General features: G+C 38.9%; 4 protein-coding genes across 5 annotated transcripts; 1 reads left to right on the top strand and 3 right to left on the bottom strand.

The window, feature by feature from the left end:
• Positions 1-1,564: 1,564 nt before the first annotated feature.
• LOC101294235 (60S ribosomal protein L5-2-like) lies at positions 1,565-2,080 on the bottom strand. The gene has a single exon (XM_004310140.1). It carries the CDS (start codon positions 2,078-2,080, stop codon positions 1,565-1,567), a length of 516 nt encoding a protein of 171 aa, XP_004310188.1.
• Positions 2,081-7,873: 5,793 nt separating this feature from the next.
• Positions 7,874-9,681, top strand: LOC101295883. Of its 2 annotated transcripts, none has more exons than XM_004309990.1 (3): positions 7,874-8,238; positions 8,818-8,906; positions 9,309-9,639. In XM_004309990.1, exons 1-3 carry the CDS (start codon positions 8,212-8,214, stop codon positions 9,454-9,456), a joined length of 264 nt encoding a protein of 87 aa, XP_004310038.1. In that variant the 5' UTR covers positions 7,874-8,211; the 3' UTR covers positions 9,457-9,639. The 2 variants fall into 2 exon arrangements, with proteins under 2 accessions (XP_004310038.1, XP_004310037.1); XM_004309989.1 differs by lacking the exon at positions 7,874-8,238 and adding an exon at positions 8,259-8,702 and having other exon boundaries at positions 9,309-9,681.
• Positions 9,682-11,899: 2,218 nt separating this feature from the next.
• On the bottom strand, positions 11,900-13,213 carry LOC101293948 (salutaridinol 7-O-acetyltransferase-like). Its single transcript, XM_004310139.1, has one exon. The coding sequence runs from the start codon at positions 13,211-13,213 to the stop codon at positions 11,900-11,902; it is 1,314 nt and encodes a 437-aa protein (XP_004310187.1).
• Positions 13,214-14,820: 1,607 nt separating this feature from the next.
• On the bottom strand, positions 14,821-18,081 carry LOC101295588 (serine/threonine protein phosphatase 2A 59 kDa regulatory subunit B' eta isoform-like). The gene is made up of 2 exons (XM_004309988.1): positions 16,525-18,081; positions 14,821-15,605 (listed from the first exon to the last, which is right to left on the bottom strand). The coding sequence occupies exons 1-2, from the start codon at positions 17,740-17,742 to the stop codon at positions 15,279-15,281; spliced, it is 1,545 nt and encodes a 514-aa protein (XP_004310036.1). The 5' UTR covers positions 17,743-18,081; the 3' UTR covers positions 14,821-15,278.
• Between the last annotated feature and the right edge of the window lie 2,160 nt (positions 18,082-20,241).

Below are 20,241 nucleotides of genomic sequence, written 5' to 3'. Positions count from 1 at the left end.
GAGAGAGAGAGATAAGATTTGAGTGGGTTTAATTCTATAGAGTGCTAATTTACTGTTTGTACTTCTGCATTTTTCAGTTATTGCTACTCCTCCCTCCAAAGGACATGGACTAATTATTCATGGAGGCTGAGATAAACCGGCAAGTATCTGTGAACAGAAAAATCTCACTGTCATTTTGTCATTCAATCCAATAAGAAAATTTTTCTAAATCACTGTTTGCTTTAAATCTAACAGCAAATGCATTCTAAACAAAAACAAAAAAACTAACAGTAAATGTGTGGCTTTTGTGAAGAATCTTTTGTCTTTTTTCTTTTAATGGGAAGTTCATCAAATAGGTTAAGTGAATTGGTACTTGAGAATTGGTACTTGGTACTTTTGGTACTTGAGTCTTCACATTATCAAGCTCTGAACATAATTCTTATAAAAAATAGAATAATAATTCCAGCTACAGAACAATTATAAAACTACGATTCCACATCAACACTACAAACAAAAATTACATTCACTGATTACACACAAACAATAGATATTGCATAACACCTAGAACGATGTGATTAAGTTGCAGATTCTTAAAGTGCTCAGATTGTCGCTATTGGACGTTGCCCTCATATACATATTACTTTTCAGCATTCTAGATCAAAAGGAAGTTCAATTAGATCTATGGCTCTGATTTCTCTAACTCATCTAACAAAGGGTTCTCTATTTGCCTACCTATTATCTCAATTATCCATATCCATCAATTATCCATTTAAACACATTAGCTCAATTAGTGAATATGTCTAGCTATATCTAACAAATGAAGCAAATTCCAGGACTTAGACTGATTGAAAATTAATCAAACAAATGAACCCAAGCTTCATTTTCTAACGAAAAAAAAAAAAAAAAAAACAATCAGAGACATACCTCTTCTGAATCACCCATTCCAAAACAAACTGAAAATGGACCAATATCCTAGATCTTTCCCTTTTTTCTTTTCAGTCCGCCATCAAAATCTCTTCCTCTCTATCTGCACAATAAAATTGAGCAGACGATGCAAATAAGTTGATAATCTAACTTAAATGCTCAACAATAAAAAATAATATATAAAAAAGTAAATTTTAGTTTATTTTTCCGAACTTTAGACTTAAAATCAGTTCGATACCTCATCTTTTTCTTTAATTAGTTTCATCCCTAAACTTTTAAAATACATCAATCTCGACCAAAATGACTAAATAACCCTTGTTAATTCTTTTACCCTCTCTTTTTACCCCTCTCTCTCCCCCCCTTACCGGCACCTGGAGTTGGCCGTCGTCGCCGCCAAGCCTCCACCTCCACCTCCACCTCCACCTCCGACACCGGCACCCCGCAAATTCCGCACAGTTGAGAGGGCCACGCACACCTCCCTCACGCTCTTCGGCAACGCGCGTGACCTCCACTTGATCCCGACCTGCTTCTCCTCCGTCTCCGACCTCGACCTCTCCCCCTGGGGCCACGCGCTGCTCTCCCCCTCCGCCTCCTCCACCTACCCCGCCCTCCTCCCCCATCGCCTGCGCCTCGCCTTCCCCGTCGTCACTTCCCTCACCGTCTACTTCCTGTGCGTCTCGGCATCCAAGCTCTTCGAGTCCTTGGAGAATCCGGCGAACCTCTTCTCACTGTGAGGCACGTCGATCCCGCCGTCGAGAGCTCCCTTCAGCGCGCCGAAGACACGGTTCCCGGTAGTGGTGAGGACAAGTCCGACATCAAGAAGAGCACGGAAAGGCCTGCGGTTCTCGCCGGGCTCGACGGAGAAGTCCTCGCCGGTGGCCTCGAGGTTTCCCTCGTACTCCTCGTCCATCTCGAGCTTCTTGAGAGTGCGGCGGGCGAGGAGGAGGCCGGTGCAGTAGGAGGCGGCGTAGTTGGTGAGGCCGACGTGGAGGCCGTAGCGGGGGAGCTCGTGGGAGTAGGCGGAGGCGAGGACGAGGTCGCCGGAAATGGTGGAGGAGATGATCTGAGCGACGATGTCCTTGTTGGTGAAGCAGACGACGAAGCGGTACTTGGGGGTGTTGTACTTGTTCTTGTCTTTTTTGCGCTTTGCTGCAGGATCTTTATTTTCGTTATTCATATGTATTAATCTTCAAAGATGATAAATTTTGAGAATTTAAGCATGTACACAACATATTTATGTACAAAGTAAAAGAGTATAACGAAGGAGGATGCATTTAAGTACATGTTCTAATGTTTGCTCCCGGATGCTGGGCGGCAATAATATAATGTCTTATACAGTTATACTGCAAAGTTAATCCTCTGCATCTACCAATTTCTTCTCCGCACACATGTTCCACATTTTAAAGATTTGAATTAGATGCAGCACTGCATACAAAAACAGAATAGGGATGAAAAAAAAGTCGAGACCCAAAGAGCAAGAAAAGAAAATTAGAACGAAAGATGGAAGAACCACATGAGTTGAAATATATCTTTAGTGCCACATATGCATTAGTTGTAAAAGAGGCCAAATTTGTAAATGTTAAGTTGTAAGTCACAGGCAACACGTCACATGTAAGAAAGAACACAAATAAGCAAAAAGGTCACAAAAGTAAGAAAAGTGAATAGAAAATAATAGTAAAAGCAAAGGAATATGAATTTGCTTTTATACTTGTATGACATGTATGATTATACAAAGAACAATACGAATTTGCAGACAAGAACAAAAATCTTGGAACAATTCTTACTAGCTTGAGTAAAATGTTGCTGATTTTGCAATTTTATGATTTTATCTTTTTAATTTGAAACAAAAATAGAAATAGATCATTGCAGATGCAAGAGAAGAAAAAAAAGTGGGAGTTCAGGGTAAAATGAAAATTGAAAAGCAGATCTAAATAGACTTAAATTGACACTGATTGAAATCTTGCCAACAGAGAACTACATACAGTAGAAGTGGAGAACTAACCAAGACGTTTTAAGCCTAACAGTCCCACATTCAGAAATTATATGCAAACCAAGTAACTGGAGATTAGTGTTGTTAGGAAGAGCGTTTGATAGAGAAAGCATAGACTAAAGAAAAGAAGAAAAAACACAATTTAAATATACACATCAGATGTAACTACACATCACAAAATACACAATACGTGAGAGAAGAAATCAGTTAAAAGCTTTGTTTCTTCCTGGAACATAATGATTTGGATGGCACACCTAAATTAGAATGCAAGTATATCTACTAATCCCATAATTCCCACCTAATAGAAGTTTTAACACAACATCTACTAATCCCATAATTCCCACCTAATAGAAGTATATCAAAATGTGGCAACATTACCAAAACGTTGGCCTGAAGCTACTCTAAAAAATTATTCTGTCATCAAATAATCCATACAACACAAAGAATACATAGACAAACTTTATTAGTACACCGAAAATCTAAGGTGGCTTTACACTAATAGCTCTTTGCCTTTATCTAAACAACAATACTACGTCAATGATCAAAACCACTTAATTACAAAGACCACTGATTTAACCACTACTTCTAAGTCCAACAACTTTTTCTCCAATTTCACTTGCTCACTGCATCAGTAGTTACTGTAACAGTTGTAGATTTTTATTTATCTGGGTTCTAGATTTGAGGGCAGGATACGATCAAAACTGCATCTCTGAATCAATCTACTTGACCAATAATCAAGAAATTAACAAATAATCAAAAATAACCATTTGGGAAACTCAAGATTCAGTTTTGAAGAGCCCCACAATCAAAGACCAAGAAATCAAATTAGTTTTCCTTATTAGACAGACTACCCCGACTGATAGTCCAGTTCCTCTCCTTCTTCCTCTGTTGATCTCCTCCGTCTCTCCGGACTGATGATCGAAAAACCTATCACATTATATACCGTAATTCGGATATCTCTGATCACTGACCTGCTTGAATCAGAGATTTGAAGAGCCTAAGTTTGGATTTCGATCAAAGCAAGAACGGCCGCAATTATATGCAGAGGTATAATTGTATACCTCTGTTTGTGCTGTGTCGTGGCCTAAATCTCGTTAGAGCCTGAGAAAGAGAGCTTAACTGAAGACGTGATCTCCTTGTACTGTAAATTGTGTAGAGGAGAGAGCTGGGTTCGTCACACCTGGAGACTGTCAAACAAAAGACAGTGAAAGAGAGGAAAAAAGGAGAAACTCTCGATTCTTCAGGAAGGAAAAAGATCTGCTCTAGAAGGTTTCAAGAGCAAGAAGCGAGAGAACGGGCAAGACAGAAAAGGAGCAGAAAGGAAAAAAGAGATGGCGTCGAGATCTCTGGAAGCTTCAGGAGGTCGAGAAAGATGAAGAAAAAGATATGCAAACCGGCGAGAGATCGAGAGAGAGGAAAAAGCCCGAGCGAGATGCAGCCAAGCCAATTCCTAAAAACCGCATAATATTTAGTTAAACAGGGAAATTGTTCGTCGGTTCTTTTTTATTAAATGTATTGTTCGTCGGTTGGACCGTACGTACTGTTTGAATTTTTTTTTCTTTTCGAGTAAAGCATAGCAATTTCATTCGAATTTTTGAGAAATTGTCAGAATAGCACGGATACATACATTCTCTTATCAGCGCATGGTAACTTGGAGGAGTTTGTATGCTAGCATTATTTCATTTTTCATTACGCTCATAGAACATAAGCCTAACGACATAAAATTAGATAAAAATTAAGTACCTAATACATAGAGTGCACCTAACGTGCTTAGTGTTATAATACAAGAAAATAACAGTAAATAGCCAAGCTAAATACCTATAAAGCTCCTTACAAAAGCAAGGAATTAGAGAGCCCCAAAGGCAACCCACCAAAGCCAAGTCAAGGCCCACCATCTGCCACATCCCATCACACTCTAGCCACACCACTGTGTCTCTTGTCACCGCCTCAATCAAATCCGCGCCACCGTCGCTACCATCGATGATCTACACGACGACAAACCACACAATGATAGCCTACAACTCCATACCATGACAAATACGAATCTCTAAGCTAAGTTTTGGATCTCAATGACCCAAGAAACTAATATAAGAGAAGTTTCCGATCTGGTAAAGCAAAACCACCATCATCTCACTTCCTAGCCGTCGCTAATCTTCAGATTAACCTCGTGCCAAAACTTTATCAGACAACACCAAAAGCAATAATATTCTAATACCCGAAGGATTAGATCTATTCTCGTCTAGCAACAGAACGACCAGAACCTAGATTGGCGACAAAGGCTAGAGACCTTTGCCGACTTCGGGGCTCCACCGGACGAGATCGAGATTGGGGCTTAGAGGCGCTTGATGGAATATAATTGGGGACAAGTTGAATTCTTGTAATCCAAAGGAAACATCAATATATATATATATATATATATATATATATATATATATTTATATATATCGTTGTGATTTATTCATTGTACTGTCTGATTGTTTATTCCTATTTTCCATTAACGACAAGAATGAGACATGAGTAATGGTAGCTTAAGGGATTTCGTCCCTATAATGACCCTTCGTACTCTATTAATCCTGATTTCATCACATTACTGATCGAGATCGGGCCTTACGAGATCAATTCTTAAAAACTGCATTCTCGTCCCGTCCGGGATTTACATAATGTCGTCCCATGCCCAACGCTACAAAATAATAAAACTTAAAGGAAATAAAGTTTTGGGCCAAAGCCCTATAGCAAGCCCAAGCACCAGTCCAGTTAAAGTCCACAAGCCATGCCCAAGCCCAGGCAGTCAAAGCCACGAGAAACGTCTGTCCCTTTGTCTTCGTCGAAACCAGCAGCCACACAGGCCCGCTGCGCAGCCACCATACATATATCCCCACCACCATTCTCAAGCATCCACCACCACCATGCCTCTGTCTGTTTGGGTGAGATCATAATCCAAAACAAAAGTCAGAAATCTGCAACCGTCCCTTTCTAGCCAGTAAGTCTTGTATGTTCTCCATGGATTGCCATTAGATGTCGCTCTGATCAAGAAATGACTCAGCCCATCCTCGATCCCAGCCATCATCTACAATATAGTGCCAGAGATTGCCACCGTATTCCACCGAGATCGAGAGGAGAAGAATGAAACCCTCACACCCAACCTTCAAGAGCTTTGGGCACGCCCCTGGAATAAGCATCTCGTCCGGTCGCACACATCATGTGCCAACACGGCCAAAGGCCCGTACCAACACAATGACGCAGTCGAACATGAGAGATAGTGAACTCACGCAAGAACTAGGGTTTTACGCACCGGTAGAGCTTATTCTATGAGATGAAGAATATTTGATTAATATTTGTTTTCTTCCCATGACCAAATTAATTTTTCCTTTTCTTTTCAATTTCGTCTCCTTTGCATATGACACTGCCACTTATGTTGCAATGTACGACAAATACTTGTTACGTTCTTGATGAGTCAAATCCACCATTACGTTCTTGATGAGTCAATCCACCAACATATTGAGCCTATTTTATACCATCTTTTTCGCTAACATAGATTTCAATACTCTATTCGGTCTTCGTATTGGTCTCTTTCTTATGTATGTTGTTAGATAGATTATAGATCATTAATTTGAATGCTAAACATCCAAATGAAAGACAACTCAAAACTGGTAATAGATGTCGTTAATGGGAGAATCAGCACCTCTTGGAGATTGCACAAGTGGATATTAAGAATACAGTCCCGTTCACCTGTGACAGGGAACATTTGGTCAATAGCCATTAGATTTGGCTTATTTAAATCTAAGGGTTGAGATTAATTGAGTTAAAACCTATTTTAGTATATTGCCTTCTCTTGATAAAAAAAAAAAAAAAAAAAAAGTAATATTGCCTTCTCACTTATCTTCTCCTCTTCCCCAAACTCTGAAATTTGCTGAAAACCCAGACGTGGTCTCCCCCGTCTTCTACTCGCATCCTCTTCTCCTAGCTCCCCAAATTCTGAAATTTTCTAAAAACCCATATTGCTAATCAAACATGCCAAGGATGTCTTCTCCTAGTTTGATTATCTCAAGCAACAAGTTTTGTGTTGGGGAGGGTGTAGGAGGTGGAGACCGAAGTTTGTTCGACGGTTTCGGCAACGGCGATAGCATTTGTGAATCGTGACGACGGCAGCAGCACCTCCTAGCATTTGTCTGTTGGGTCTTCGCTATGGTGAATTATTTCGGTGGTTTTCCAGCAATTTGATGAATTTTATGAAAGGAGAGGGAGAAGAAGAGAAGAACAAGAGGGGAAGACGGAAACGAGGAGATCAGGAGAAAACTTCCAGGCGTTGGGTCTCTGTCCCCGACAAATGCCATCATTGGGTTCCACCAAATTTGATGTTTGGATTGTTTTTAGGAGAAAAGAAGGACGAGAAGAGGAGGATTTTGGGAGATTGGGAGAACTGAGAAGTGACGTCTGGGTAGAAGAAAGAGTTGATTAAAGACTTAAAAATATAAAATAATGTGTTTTAGGTTAATTTAGTCTCATTATCTCTCAACCGTTAGATTTTAAATGACCTGATCTAATGGTGCGTTTGACCAAATCCCTCCCCGGTCAGTAGATGACCAGGTGAACGTGGTTAAGAATATTGCAAGATCTTTCTCTTCCATTTCTTTCATGTATGTGTATAGACTATAGAGTAATATAGAAGTCAATTTTGTGACGGACGCCGTTACTCATGAAGGACACCAACTTTTAGATGCTCACATATAGAATAATAGTATTTTAAGCTTGGTTATTAGAGCCTGTGTATAGACTATAGAGTAATATAAAGGTCAATTTTGTGACGGACGCCGTTACTCATAAATGACACCAACTTCTAGATGCTCACATATAGAGTAATAGTATTTCAAGCTTGGTTATTAGAGCCTTGCTCTTTGATGATGTAAACTCCGGTTATCCAAAATGTTTCGCCTTGTAATTTTTTTCCGTATAAAAAAAGTTTTTGAAAAAGGGTTCAGGGGGAAAGTTGTAACCACAAAGATTTAGAAGAGCATGTGCCGCTAATTATAATAGCCCATAAGACAGTTGGGCGTCGAAAGCTGACCGCTGGTTTTTATTCCTTTCCTTTCCATACACGCCTTCGATTTTCTCGGTTGCATTCTCAGTTTTTCTCGGGAGTCTAAATACGCGTCGTATCAACTCTCAATAAATAGGAAGAAGATACGTTTCCTTTTACGTGTTCAGCTCTATCTCTCATTCCTCTTCATCTGTTTCTTCTTGGCCGGCGAAGAAGAAGAAGGGTTTCATATCCCGAATCCGATCTCTTCTCCTCGCTGTTTATTCCAGAAGCTTCGACCATGGCTAGCAGATGGATCAGGCCCGAGGTACCCTTTTCACCTTTCTCTTTTTCTCGCTTCTGTTGTACGTACGTTGTTTTATCAGACTTTTTGTTTGGTTGATGAAAACGTGAGGGGGAAGGGTTTGTAACATAGAGTTCTAGCTTTGGTTACATACTCGGATCTTAGTTTTATGAGAAACCGAGAACTTTATATTTGGCCTGTGTTGTCGTTCAAGATTTAACCACATATATAGATGTTAACCCTAGAGTAAAAAAAGGTTTGAGAGGGTAAATCAGGTAGTCGTTGATTGAGTTGTAGTACACGAAGAGACGTATGGGATTTGATTTGAAAAAATTGTTCTTATATCATGCCAGTTGAACACATGGTTTGTTGGAACGTTGCATATGCTAGACAGTAGATGAACCATGATATATGTCAGATTTCTGAATGATGTATGTGCTGAGTCCAGGTTTTGTATAGATGTGGTGATTTGGGAGAGAATTCGGATAGTATGTAGTTTAAAGAAAATTAGGATAAGGGTCTAATTTATGAAATGAATTGTTCTGTAAATTTTGATCTTGTTTATTTGTGGTTTGATTTGTTCTTCATGTTGGATATATGTAGGTGTACCCGCTCTTTGCAGCAACTGGTGTTGCTGTTGGTATCTGTGCAATGCAACTCGTTAGGAACATCACTGGCAACCCTGAAGTCAGGTACATATATATCAGTCATTTATATGTTACATATATCCAATTGTAAGTTAATGTGGAAATCTTATTTAGGTAGCTTAGTGTAGCAGAGTGATGTTTCACAATTTGTTGGAATGATTAAAGATCTTGGGATTTCGTTGACATTTATAAGATGACAATGCTTGGAATATAGAAGATTGAAGACAAATGAATTTGCTTCATCATCCAGTGCATATAGTTATATCAATTCATCATGTCTATCTTTTGCAATTTTTCAAACGAGTTCAGCCTCATTCTTGAATTCAAATCCTTTTTTCTGGAATTGCTCTAAGCAAATCGAGCTTTAGACAGTAGAATAACTAGAAATTTGTGATGTCAACAGTTTAACTAATCCTCAGTGTCTGACTGTATGACATATTGTTGCAGGGTTACAAAGGAGAACAGAGCTGCTGGAATTCTAGACAACTTTGAAGAGGGTGAGAAATACAGAGAAAATGCTGTTAGGAGGTTTGTCCGCAACAAAAAGCCCCAGATCATGCCATCCATCAACAATTTTTTCTCAGAACCAAACTAAAACAAACCATGAGATTCGTCCGCAGATTTTTGCAGATTGAACAATTGAAATTGTTTCACAATATAGGACTAATATTTGTTCTTATGAAAGGGTTACGAGACAACTGTATTGCACTAAAAGTTTCCCAATTGTTGGGGGTATGATTTACCTCATTGCTAAATAAAGTGACTTCCATTTTTCTAATATATGGCTGCTCATTATTACTCTCTACTGCTTTTCTCGTCTGATCAGTGTCGAAGGACTTCTGTAGGGGCTTATTCTATCAATTGCATATATTTTTTTTATTCTATCAATTGCATATATTTTTTTTATTCTATCAATTGCATATGTTATCAACACCTACTAGTCACATAATTAAGCTGCAGTGATATTAGATTGATACATTGGCTTCTTACACCTTTTTATTGGGGAAGTTTAATGGTTCAACCTTCGCCTTTTATCCAGCATTGTTATTTCTGTGAGAACGTTCTATCCGTAGAAGCGTAGAATGCTAGATTTCTAGGACATGAAGATCACATTTGTCAGTAGCTTTCTGGGAACTCAACAATGAGGGAAATTCTATATCAGCAGTAATTCTGTTTGATCAAGCAGGCCAAATCTTTTGGTTTTAGTTGAAACAAGCTCACAATAGTTGCAGAACTGCAGAAGTATATATATTCTTACCAAAGAGAGTTGGTAAAATCAGTTCGTATCATTGATTTGAAGTTTAAGCACATCTGGGAGACAGTCTTTGGATCCAACAACAGGAGCAGGGGTAGGAAAGATCATGGAAAAAAAACGCAAAAAAAATTTGGACCATTTCTCGATTTATGCGTGTCATCCTTGCGCAGGGGCCATGCTAATCTTCTCTGTATCGTTCCAATTTTATCGGATGTCCCCGAAGGGACAAACATACATGTGATTCCAAAATATTTAAGGGACTGCTTACTTAGTTTAATTTCGGATGTGGGATTGTTTCTATTGAAAGTATGTCATTCTTTAACAATTGGACCCCAAAGTTCAATCTCCTAAGAAAGATAAGGCAGAAACAATCAGTTCAAACCTTGTCATCTGACTTGGTAATACTGTTTTGGATCCTCTCAATTTACGGTCAACATTATCAATTTCATCTGTAGTACTGAATCGTTCTTCCTCTTGTTTTCATATGGTCACTGCGCAGATTATTAATGTTACCACACTTGATATCAAAAATAATCTTTTCATATCTGGATTTTCATCTTGGTTTGCCTAAATTCAAGCCATGCTAAACAGTAATGTGATCGATCAGAATGTTTTTTCATACTTCGGTGACAATGGCTTCTAGCTCATTATATATGAGAGAGACATGTAAACCGGTTTAGCCTAAGGTCAAGCCACTGTAAATCCTAGTTGAGTTCCTAGAGTTGTAAGTGGTAGATCAAATTGGCTAGAGTGATTTTGAATCTAGGGATTCAGTTATCATTATAAGATTAATTATATTGCTTTGGTTAGACTACTACATGCAATTTACACATGTCAATAAGTGGACATTAGAAGAAAAAAGAAGAAAGAAGAAGAAAAACAATGGATTCAGAATTTCAAATATTTCTTTGCATCATCAGATGCACATATATAGTTATATGACTTATATCAATACAACCTATCTAATTCTGTAGTACTACTGATCTGGTTGGGGACTGTTTTGGGCCTGAGAGGACCTCCGTTTTCAATCTGTTATAGAATTGAAAGTAGAATGAGCACAATAAAGTCATAACTCATAAGCCACATTCCTCTACTTCATCTGCAGATAATCAGTTCAGAATCAACTTAACCTACATTCTTGGTATGCAATTTGTTCCAGAATTCGTACAGTCCTAATGTAAAAGGGATAGAATCCCAATAATCTATCATCCGCGGTGAGGTTTCTGTGACGTGTTTATACTCGGATACTCTATATGCTTCTTCCTCAACATGAAATTCATCGTCACAGCTGAGGTGTATACATTTAGCTACCTAGCTAGCTCTGTGTACTATTCATATTGTGATGATCTGAACAAAAGTTATATGCTTCATGTATGTGTAACTGTATATCGCTGTAAGTTTATATGATTCATCAAGTTCTGGACTGATATTTATGCCTTCATTAAGGCTTGTGATGACTGCTAGTACTACTGTAAAACTGATCTAAGGTTAATCTTATTAATTCCTTTCATCCTGCTCAAGTCATGGTCTTGATGATCATCACAGAAACCTTATAATTGTATCAGGCTGCATGTTTTATTCTCTTGATTAGACCTTCATACTTATATGGCTTGTAAAAGGTTCATCTAGTTAATTATCCCCAGCTATATTACAATGTAATCAACGTCAATAAGAGAATCAGAATTACTTATTCATAAAATGATTGAAAATATTCATACTGAAAACATGGGGAGTACAAAGATATTTCGCAACCAAAATATCGTTCAAGGTCACATATTAGAGTCTATATTAGCACACTTGGATTCAAAGAAGCAAATGCCAGAAGCTCAGGATCACGCTCAAACATATCCATGTGTTGCTTTTCCAAATTCACATATACTTCAATTCCTTCCCCATTCCTAGCATCAATCAGAAAGATAGTATTTTTCAGCACACAGCTAGCAATAGTGACCCAAATTGGCTTTCCCCAGCCAAAGTCTGCTTCATAAATTGGGAATCTACACCAGCTACTACATCTGTACACAACCAGATTCTGTATATGAAACGATTTCCTTGACTCTTCCATACACTCCAAGAAGATCGAAGGCCATTCTTTACCAAACTTCTCCAAATAGGTACCACAGAATTGGGCCATCCTCTCCTTCATTTGAGTCACCAGCTCATGCAACTCTATCACACTCTCTTCCTCGGCTGTGGACACTGCATAGTACCAAACCATGCTACCTACTGAGCTTTTCGGCAATGGAGGAACCATTCTAGCACGCATATTCACCGTCTGGATCAAAAGGGTATTAGGGTTCGATAAGGAGCCAGAATTCGATTTCAAGGCAGATATGGCACATCTATGGATGAAAGCAGTCACAACTTCAACTCTTGTGGGGTTTTGCACTTTGTCACATACCAGGGCTTTGAGGGCAGCAATTTTTGAGGCATCAAAAACATATCTCTTGGAAATGCAGTCTCCTTTCTCAATCACAGATTCTGGTGGCAGTGGAATCTCACCCCGGGGGAATACAGTTTCTGCAATAAACTTGGGAGACACATATTGATCAGCTTTGTGATCACGGGTCATGGCTGCCCAGTCATTGATGAAGTTGATCATGGTGGAAGTATCAGCTACTTTATGTGACATGCAGATACCAATTGCCATTCCACCACAGTCGAAGAAGCTTACTTGCACAGCCAAGATGACTGTTAGATTGGAGTCATCGTTCCACTGTAACTTGTCTGTGAATAACAGGTCCAGCTCCTCATCTTTCGGCTGCTCGAGAATTTGAGACAGCTGGACTTTGATTCTTGCTTCTATAAAAATGACTCCTTCGTCATTGCAATCGATGGAGACTCTATCTTTGATCCTACCGGAAAATGGGTAGTATATGGCTAGTGTTTCTGACAGAGATTTCTTGAGCTGATCGGATTTATCACAAAAATTAGGATAATGGTCAGAAGCAGATGCTTCCTTGGGGTAGAAGTAAACAATTGGTGTGTAAGTACGAGGATTCAACTGTTCAAGAAAAGAAAGGTTGTATGTTCTGTAATGTGGCAAGGTTGGGGTGGAAGGTTTGATGGTTTCTCTGGATACTATTTCAACTTCCATGCTTGGCAGTACTGCTATTGTTTGATGCAAATGAATCATGTATGTATAGGATGAAAAGTAATGAGGTCATATCCCTAATCATTCACTTCTTAGTGTTGTGGCTTTACATTGATCATCATCGTGAATTATGGTCCTCAAACAGTATAAGTTTAAAGTGAAATCACCGAATGAAGATGAGGAAAGCTTAAACTTATCAAGTTGAAGGTATATAGTACATACCTAGGCACCTAGCTAGGTATTTTATTGGCCTAAGGTACAAATTATTAGTAGTGACCACCATTGAAGGGGCACTATATATGTCAATGTCAAAGGGCACTACAGATGCAGATGCATGTTCAAATTAAAGGTCAGAGAGATAAACCTACACCATTTGATTCAGTAGATCATGGTGACTAGAATAAAGCAAATTTGGTGCAACAACTTCTTCCCTTGATTCCTACAATCTTAGCCGTCATTAGAATAGACAAACAGGGCACTTGAGGCCATGGCTGTTCAGTTGAACTTGTTTAATTGTGGTGGTAGTGGTACTGTCATCTGTATTTCACACCAGATTGCAGATGGTACAACATCTTAAAGTGTTGTTGAAAACATGACACCCTGCCCAAGTTCAGCCTCTATAGCTCAACCTAGGGACAGAGAATCCATCATGCCATCTAATGTGATTAGGATAGAAAAGATTTCGACAGAGGTTTGTGTTTGATGCATCCAGTTTAGCTAGGCTTAAAGCCAAAGCATCCCGGGGCTTGTGTGTGGACGATGCTGCTCCTACTCGTGTGGAGGCTCTAAGTCTCTAACAGCCCTCATATGCAAAGTCCACTATGAATGCAAAAATCAGTACTCAACCCTCAGCTGTGATTTGCCATGTGGTTCATTCACGAGAAAGAATGGTTCCCACCTTTGTGACGAATAAGAAATGTAACAACTAACAAGGGACACCAACTTTGATTATGACAAGAAACTGCAAGGTGAAGATGTGTTTCCACAAGCTTCTAAGCCTCTTACGGAAAAGTTGACTTTTCGGGTTCAGCGGTTGGGTTAGGTTTGCCGTTTTTATTATGCAACACTGATCCCTTCTGGCCATGCATTCCTAACGTGCCTATAAAAAAAATGCTCCGATATATACCGAGTACAGACCTGGTAATGGAAGAGAGGCATGGGTGAGAGCTTGGATGAAGAAGACATGGCTAAATTTGAATGCGATTATGCGATAATGAGCTTCTGGAGTTTGCTTCTCTGCCACTGAACTCTGAAGATTGAGCATTTTGGTTTTTGGTTCTCTTCCAATTCTATGGTTCAAGTAGTTCATGCTTATAGTTCTCACATAATTGAGATAGTTATCTAGTCCTTCGCATATGTCCCCCGTCTCATTACTGCTTTCATCATACTAGTAATAAAATTAAAAATAATTTCTTCATTTCCAACTATGACATGAAAGAAAGTAAAAGGCCAGTACTTGGATAGGAAACAGTAAAGAGGGGAACTTGCTTTGACATAGTCGACAAAATATAACATAGATTCAAGTATTCCATTAAAAGCAATCTGTGGATGAATTATATATGTATAAAAAGAAAACCACACAAAAAGGATCGTTTCTGACCAAAAGATGGATATTATGATACAAATGCATAATGAAATGACACAAAACATTTTCAACAAGTACTTTGAACCGATTAAATAAAACTCCGAGTGAATAGAATTACCTATATTTAGTGGCTTCTTCATGTTAACCTTTACAACCATCAACTATAGCACTATGTTCACCATCCTGAATGTGTAATGCAGCTTGTAACTCCTGTTCTGTGGTATCTTGCATACAGTATCTGTGCAACTCCAAAATCACAAACTTCAATGCTGTCTACAGTGTCTCCTGAAGGTGAGGGTGCAAGCCCGAAAGTAGAGGGATTGATGAACAGATAAGATTATGGACCCATCAATTGGTGTTTGACCCAACCACATGATACCCCTCCCAAACAATTAAAATCAGCAGTGAGAAAGAGGTATCAGAGCGCCATGCTACAAGTCTACAGGAATTTATGGCTCTATTTCATTGATGTTTAAACAGGGTTCAGGCAGGGCACTGCTTCCCACTAACAGCTTTGGAAGCAGCAATCTCTTCTAAGCGCTTCCAGGTGGTTTCTTGTTTTCTTTTAATCTCTTCCATTTTCGCTTCATCTTCCTGAAATTTGAGCAAACACTCCTCAACTAGCTCAGGATCAGCATCAGAGAAGATTTTCCGGATGTTCAGCGACAAGCTGTGGACTGCTTGATTCCAGTGGCTTCGCCCATTCTTCTCCAAAGCAGGAAAGATAATGGGCAGTATGACATTACGGTTTTGTTTGATTAAGTTCTCAATATGTTCATTGTTCCATAAGAACAAAGCCCTCTCTGCCACCTGTAGAAGCAAAAGCATCATTCAGCACAACATTTTGGTTCAGGAAGGATCAGATTGGGCACATCATTTGTACTCATCAGAAACAAAACTATGATCCCAATTCTGACTTATCATTATCTTCTCAATCAGGAGTTCATAAAGAGAGGAATTTAACCAAAACTTGAAAGGCTATTAATATAAAGTATTTGAGGCCAAGTCCACGATTATATTCTTGTTATGCTCAATAATACTCTAGCATATTTCTTGAGCCATGACAAATTATAGAGTCCCAACTGATGCTGTTAAATGATTTACCTCCAAAAATTACATTATTATTATTATTCCGAACTGCTTAATGGGGGGCTAAATATCAGTATTTGAATCTTATTATGCCATTACCATTAGTCAAATTATTCATGACGATAATAACATAGCGATAGAAAATGCAATCTAGCACAACGATCAATAATATTCAGTGGCCACCAGTTGGAATTCTTCATCAGAAAACATGTAGACATGCATCTGCAGATATAACTAAGTGACATTGTATGCTTATCTCATATTATCAGTTGTAAGGTTAACCACCTACAAGTCTGCAGTAGTCCAAAGAAAACAATTCACAAGGCTTTATCTGTCCTATTTCCAGTAACAATGTTGAAAACAAAAATGCGATACTGCAAGGGTTTAGACTTTAGAAACATAAATCTCAAGTTATTGATAATTTGATATAGGGTCTATACCTCTACCAACTTAGCACAAGAACTTAGAAGCAAAGTTCTTTGGGGGACAATGGTAAGAAAGATATAGGGTCCCTCCCACAAAAACATGTTTCCAGAAAACGAAAAAAAAAAAAAAAACTGAAGAGCTTACCAAGTCAGAACACGCCAAATATATTAAAGCAATAGAAAATAGTGAACTAATTGAAGACACAAATCACTACCTGAAAGTGTGAACTGCTCAAGCAACGAGCTATTTGGCGGAAGAGAGGAACCATACACCTTTGAAATTCTGCAGGCTGGGTTGCTTCTAAGATTTCCTCCAGCTCGCTTAGGAACATGACTTCCTTTGAACTACTAGTGATCGGCCAATACTTTAACAAGCCTCTTATAACAGTATCCGTCAGTTTGCAATCTTTCTCTACAAACTGAGTAATGCAGTATGACAACTGCTGATGGTACATTGATAAGCATTTAGGTTTGTGAAGGGGGATCAGAGCCCGAGTTAGAAAGAGTTTGTGCTCTTCTTTAAGTGGAAGAGCAAATCCATTGATTATACTGCCCAAAACCTCTAACATCTCAGCAATCCCATTATGCTTTTCTGTTTCAAAAATGAAACGGAAAAATATGTTGTTTATTCCCTTCCTTATGAATGGGCGATGCACCATAAACTTTCCATAGATACGATGCAGAATTGTTTTCAGATACTCCCTCTCCCTAGGATCCTCGGAATCAAAGAGATCCAACAACTTGAGAACAAAGGACTGATCAATGTACCTCTTAGCCAATTTTGCATCTGTCTCAGGAGATGCAACAAACCTGAGAAAAAATTCGTACACAATTTGTAAGTGTGGCCATGCAGGGTCCATCAAAGGCTCATCATCCTCCATATCAAAAGATTCCAAAACCTTGTTTTCACGGGGTTGTGGAGAGAGTGACCTGAACAAATTCACACTCACCATCTTTATAGCCTCTTGAATGATAGTTTCATTAAATTTTCCACTGGCAGAACTAACATGATCCACCAGCTCAAGCAATGTCTGACGTTTGATGTCTTTTTCCTTCAGATGCTTTGCTGGGTCAGTGAAGTCAAACACAACGCTACACAAGTTCAGCTTCTTGATAAACAAGATCTGCTTCTCAGAGCCTGGCACATCCCTAAATGCTGGCAACGCTTCATAAGAAGCAGCAACAGAATTACCATTCAGCTTCGAATTTACAACTTGGGGGAGCTTACTTCCACCACGATTGGCCAAACGCGAAGCACCATCAAGGTCCAAAACAGGTACGCTGTTCGCGTTTATTGGCCTATCACTAGCTAAGTCACTCTTTCTTGAACTGATTGAAGCATTCAATGAAGATGCAGACGCACCCCCGTATTCACGATTGTCAGCTGACTTTGAGGGCTTCCTTGGAAGCCTACCAAGTATCTGCTTGATCATGACTTGATTAACAAAATGACCACAAACACAATCTAATCAAATCCCGCAGGCTCCTTCAAACCAAAACCCAATCCACACCTCAAATCATAGTCATACCCCAATACAAGCAAACCATCTAGAACCAATGAACAACATAATCCATCTTATTCAAAACTCAAAACCCAGATAGAGACACCCATTCCCATAAACTTAATCACAGAAGCAATAATCAAAGCAAGCACAAGTCTTGTTTTTGATGCATCATTCTCTCTCTCTCTAACTCTTTGAGTCAAACCCAGAAGCAGAAACACCTTAAAAGTCAAAAACCAATAACAAGTAAACCAATAACACCAGAAAGCTCTTATCTTTAATCTTCTTCCAGCTGAGGCAAAGGCTGATGAGCTTTGCCAAATCAGCAGCTACCCAAGTTGGTTCAGTGGCTGACACGATCTGGGTGCGATCTGAAACACAAAGATTACATCCCACATCAATGAAATGACCAAATGAAAAGAAAAGCACAATCCACAAAAGCAAAAGCTAACACCTTTGCAAGCCAAAAAGCAAAAGAAAACAGAAACAAACATAGAATACAGAAAACCCAAAACGAAAGCTGGAAACTTACAGAAGCAGAGTCGAAGAGAAGCAAGAAAGCATGGTTCTTTGGGGGTCAGAGAGAGATTGAGGAAGAAGACAAGCTGACCACAACAGCCCTGAAGAACAAGACTTTTGACAATGTCACAATCATTTTTATCAATATTATTATTATTATATAAATCTAAAACCTTTGAGTGAGTCTAAGAGAAGGTAAAGGAAAAAAGAAGAAGATAGGGGGGGTTGGGGAAAAGAGAGAAAAGGTGGAGGCTTTCACTTTCCAATCCCAATACCACATCAGTGAGCTCAAACTTTGGATTAGAGGATAATCATTTTTTGTTTAAACAAGTTTTGAGTGCGATGTGAGAAGAACAATCCCAGCAACGTCAAGATCGCCAACTCAGTGCCAACTCATCAAACCACAAACCTTGTTTTGATTGTTTCAGGGAGTTGTCCCAAAGAAGGGGCAAGGGCAGCAACAACAGCCAGTGATCACTGCAAGCTTGACAAGAAAATCTCCAACCCGATTAAGGCGAAGTGGGTTGAATGTTGTTTTAGTTCTACCTTGATTTGCCGCAAATACATTGACACTTTAGGAATGCCAACGTTCTGAAAATAAATAAATTTTAACACTAAAAACCAAGATACATATTTCATAAGAAAGTAAGAACAAAATAGGTGAAAACGATTATGTTGCGTACACTATAGCACTACATGAGAGTCTTGTTTTTGTTAAAAACAACAGACATAAAGCTAGTTTGGTTCGCAGAAAATAAACATCATCAAATAAAAATTGTTCATTTCCTACGGTTGGAAAATAAAATAAAATGACATTTTCCTAACTGAAGTGAAAACAAGGGGAACATTATTTCTTTCAAAATCCAAATGAACCGTTTTACTTCTTTCTTTCAGTTATATTGATAGTCATTCTTAGAAGAAAACCCGGAGTTAGTAGTTCGTGAGGAGATTACTATATGATACTTCTAAATGGGCACACAGTTGAATTTATTATATGAGCAAAAACGAACACAATACAAGTGTTCGGCATAGTTCAACCATAGGGTATAGGCGAGGCGATTCGTTCTTACCGATTACGTTCACACATTCAGTGATAAGTGATAACTGATAACTGGTTTAGATTGGCCACATTGACAATGTTCGGCCTGCTCTTTTTTGGCTTTGTTTTTAACTTCTGATGGTTACGTTCTTCTTCGACCCACCTATGCAGCTAAGTTTGACATAACTCGTGCTTCCCTCTCACAAAGTTCAACTTCACTACCACCACCTTACACACAACGAACAGCAAAGAAGACAACTGAAGCACCTTCCACTACAGTGACAGTTCAAAACCCCAATGAAGAATTTCAATCAACATGATTATATTCATGTTACGGTTGGAGATATTCAGTATTCATGTCCAGCTATCTCGAAGACCTGTACTACGATCACATATTCCAAGTTATCCTATCGAATTGGGGAGACGCGAAATCCAGCATCACATGTTACTTGGAGGTTCCTTTTGCCGGTACTAATTCCAGTACCAAGTGCTGCTATGATGCTGTTACTGAAGGTCATCAGTTTTCTTTGCCATTTGGCAACTGCTTTGGTTCTTTCTCTAATGGGTGGATTATCTCTCATGGATTGGATTATGGCATGGGAAGCAGACCACTTACGGCCAATTTTGATTTAAGCTACAAATTCAACAGCTAAGCTATGCCACTTAATCTTTGATCCCAATTATCATTTGACGCCAATGGTGTAACCCTAGAGGAAGATAATGCCTACTCTTCAAGAATAATAGCCACAGAAGAAGTGTCCTAGTCTTCACAATCTAATTTATTTTGTAAAAAGAGGAGAATGCTTAACAAGTCTTCAAGTCATAAATGTAGTGATTGAATAACCATGCTTTGTATTCCAGAATTGCAGACT

The sequence above is a fragment of the Fragaria vesca genome, unplaced genomic scaffold (assembly GCF_000184155.1).
Source record: "Fragaria vesca subsp. vesca unplaced genomic scaffold, FraVesHawaii_1.0 scf0513160_u, whole genome shotgun sequence".
NCBI lineage: Eukaryota > Viridiplantae > Streptophyta > Magnoliopsida > Rosales > Rosaceae > Fragaria > Fragaria vesca.
Note: the sequence above shows the minus strand (reverse complement) of the source record. Positions and strands in the feature narration are given on the sequence as shown.

Excerpts from the sequence above, each read along its gene's own strand:
- LOC101294235 (XM_004310140.1), bottom strand. The coding sequence starts at position 2,080 with ATGAATAACGAAAATAAAGATCCTGCAGCAAAGCGCAAAAAAGACAAG.
- LOC101295883 (XM_004309989.1), top strand. The coding sequence starts at position 8,619 with ATGATATATGTCAGATTTCTGAATGATGTATGTGCTGAGTCCAGGTTT. Across the intron at positions 8,703-8,817 it reads TTTGGGAGAGAATTCGGATA|GTGTACCCGCTCTTTGCAGC; the intron begins GTATGTAGTTTA and ends GGATATATGTAG. Across the intron at positions 8,907-9,308 it reads ACTGGCAACCCTGAAGTCAG|GGTTACAAAGGAGAACAGAG; the intron begins GTACATATATAT and ends ATATTGTTGCAG.
- LOC101293948 (XM_004310139.1), bottom strand. The coding sequence starts at position 13,213 with ATGGAAGTTGAAATAGTATCCAGAGAAACCATCAAACCTTCCACCCCA.
- LOC101295588 (XM_004309988.1), bottom strand. The coding sequence starts at position 17,742 with ATGATCAAGCAGATACTTGGTAGGCTTCCAAGGAAGCCCTCAAAGTCA. Across the intron at positions 15,606-16,524 it reads TGAGCAGTTCACACTTTCAG|GTGGCAGAGAGGGCTTTGTT; the intron begins GTAGTGATTTGT and ends TTGCTTCTACAG.